Source organism: Silene latifolia, unplaced genomic scaffold (genome assembly GCF_048544455.1).
Source record: "Silene latifolia isolate original U9 population unplaced genomic scaffold, ASM4854445v1 scaffold_279, whole genome shotgun sequence".
NCBI classification, from domain to species: Eukaryota; Viridiplantae; Streptophyta; class Magnoliopsida; order Caryophyllales; family Caryophyllaceae; genus Silene; species Silene latifolia.
Window position 1 is genome coordinate 191,020 of NW_027413221.1, and position 2,168 is coordinate 193,187.

The 2,168-nt window shown below is 47.6% G+C and overlaps 1 protein-coding gene across 1 annotated transcript; it reads left to right on the forward strand.

Annotated features, from left to right (window-relative positions):
- Positions 1-397: 397 nt before the first annotated feature.
- Positions 398-1,600, forward strand: LOC141639114 (uncharacterized). The gene is made up of 2 exons (XM_074448307.1): positions 398-1,150; positions 1,199-1,600. The coding sequence occupies exons 1-2, from the start codon at positions 398-400 to the stop codon at positions 1,598-1,600; spliced, it is 1,155 nt and encodes a 384-aa protein (XP_074304408.1).
- The last annotated feature ends 568 nt before the right edge of the window (positions 1,601-2,168 follow it).

Below are 2,168 nucleotides of genomic sequence, written 5' to 3' on the forward strand. Positions count from 1 at the left end.
ATATCCTGGGATGCGCTCCTATATGCCATATACTCCAGACAGCCAGTTCAAGCCTATTGTGAACTCAACACCATTACCTGGAAGCTACATGGTTCCTCCTTACATGTCGGGAGGAACAAGAAACCCATATGGGGTCTACTCAAAGACCCCACAACCAGGGTATGGGGTAGGAAGCCATGTAGAACAACAGTTGCAGGATATCAGGTCCCTGCTTAGCAAGGTCCCAGGTTTACCACGTCCCATGGAGGTGGCGACCCCGGAGTGCTATGTGGATTCCCCATTTGTGGATAGCATTGCCCTTGTCAGCATGCCCAAGGGGTTCACCACGCCAACAATGACGTTGTATGATGGAACAGAGGACCCACTAGAGCACATCAACTAGTACAAACAGAAAATGATGGTGGTTGCAGCAACATGGCCTGAAAAGGAAGCATGTATGTGCAAAGGATTCGGTTCCACCTTGTCAGGAGCCGCACTCCAATGGTTCGTTAACCTTCCCAACGAGTCTATTTCCAGCTTCGCTGGGTTGGGAAATATTTCCAATCAGCAGTTCGCAAGCAGTCGCAAGCCAGACAAATCATCCAGTGATCTATACCGGATCGTCCAGAGGTTCGAGGAGTCCACCACGGATTATCTCGCCAGATTCAATATGGAAAAAATATATATCCCTAGGTGCGACCCTACAACAGCAGTCAATGCCTTTAGAAGAGGACTGCATAGCGACTCTGATTTGTACAAGGATCTCACTAAGCACCCATGTGCCACCTTTGAGGAAGTCAAGAAAATGGCAGAGGCTACTTATCGCCTAGAGGAGAATGAGGATAGAAGGGACCTATACGGAACAGAGTCGTCCATCAGAAAAATCACAACAGAGAAGAAGAACGAAAGAGCCAAACCCTATAGCAAGAACACAGTGAACAAAGTCTCAGGAGAAACAGAGAGCACCGAGGCTCCACTTAAGCTCAACGAGTATGGTTTCACCACTGGACTTGCTGGGGTATTGAAGGAAATCAGGGAACTAGGGCAAAGGGCCATGTGGCCTAAGAAGCCTACCCCCAAGGAGAACGACAGAAGAGATGCCAGCAAAAGGTGTGAATACCACTACGATATTGGCCACAATACAGAAGATTGTGTAGTACTACGAAAGGAAGTAAAGCACCTCTATAGTGTTGGATGCTTCGATCACCTGCTCCCCTAGAGAGCGAAATATGGAAAGGTCAATACTGCTGACCAGGCCCAACCATTCCCACCTCCTCCTTACTCAAAGGTCGTGAGCGTCATCACAGAAGGATCGGAAATATGTGGTCTCACTTATTCAGTAGCAAAGTTCCATGCAACCGAGAGTAAAGGAGATAAACCAGAGTTCTCCCCCAGGGTCAGCAGACAGGATCTACCAGCAATCTCATTCGACGAGGCAGACATACTCGATGAGGCAGAACACCACCGTGACGCCTTGATCATTACCCTTTCCATAGGGAACTGCCTTGTTAAAAAGATATTGGTAGATACAGGAAGCTCTGTGAACCTCATAATCTTTGGAAACCTTGAAGAATATGGGGTTCGGCGAGAAAGACACAGTTCAAGGCAGTACCCTTGGTAGGCTTCAGCGGAGAAACTAAACAATCCCTTGGAGAATAGTGATTCCTACCTTTGCAGGGGGTATGAACAAACAGGTACGGTACTTGGTCATTGATGGTCCGTCAACTTATAACGTGATACTTGGTAGGCCTTGGATTTATGAAACGAAAGCGGTACCATCAACGTACCATTGAACCCTGAAGTTCTCTACACCTTGGGGGGTACATGAGATACGGGGAGGTCAAAATATCGCTCGGGATTGCTATAAGAATGCTCTGAAACCCACTGCAACTGGTCCAGCATAGCAATTACATAAACTGTGCGTCCAGAGGGAGTATATCACACAGCCCAGGAGGAACTCGACGAAGTAGTCCTGGACCCACAATTTCCAGCAAGAACAGTATTGGTGGGAGCTGATTGTGCAGGTAACATCCGTGAGCGGATAATTGAATTTCTACGTACTAACATGGATTGTTTCGCCTGGTCCCATAACGACATGATTGGCATAGATCCAAGTGTAATTACACACCGGTTAAATGTAGACCCCAGCTTTCCTCCAATCCAGCAGAAAAGGCGGAAATTTGCTCCTG

What these genes read in the sequence shown, in the direction of transcription:
- LOC141639114 (XM_074448307.1), top strand. Translation starts at nt 398, where the DNA reads ATGGTGGTTGCAGCAACATGGCCTGAAAAGGAAGCATGTATGTGCAAA. An exon ending in GTGTAGTACTACGAAAGGAA is followed by an intron (nt 1,151 to 1,198) that starts GTAAAGCACCTC and finishes CTGCTCCCCTAG; the next exon opens with AGAGCGAAATATGGAAAGGT.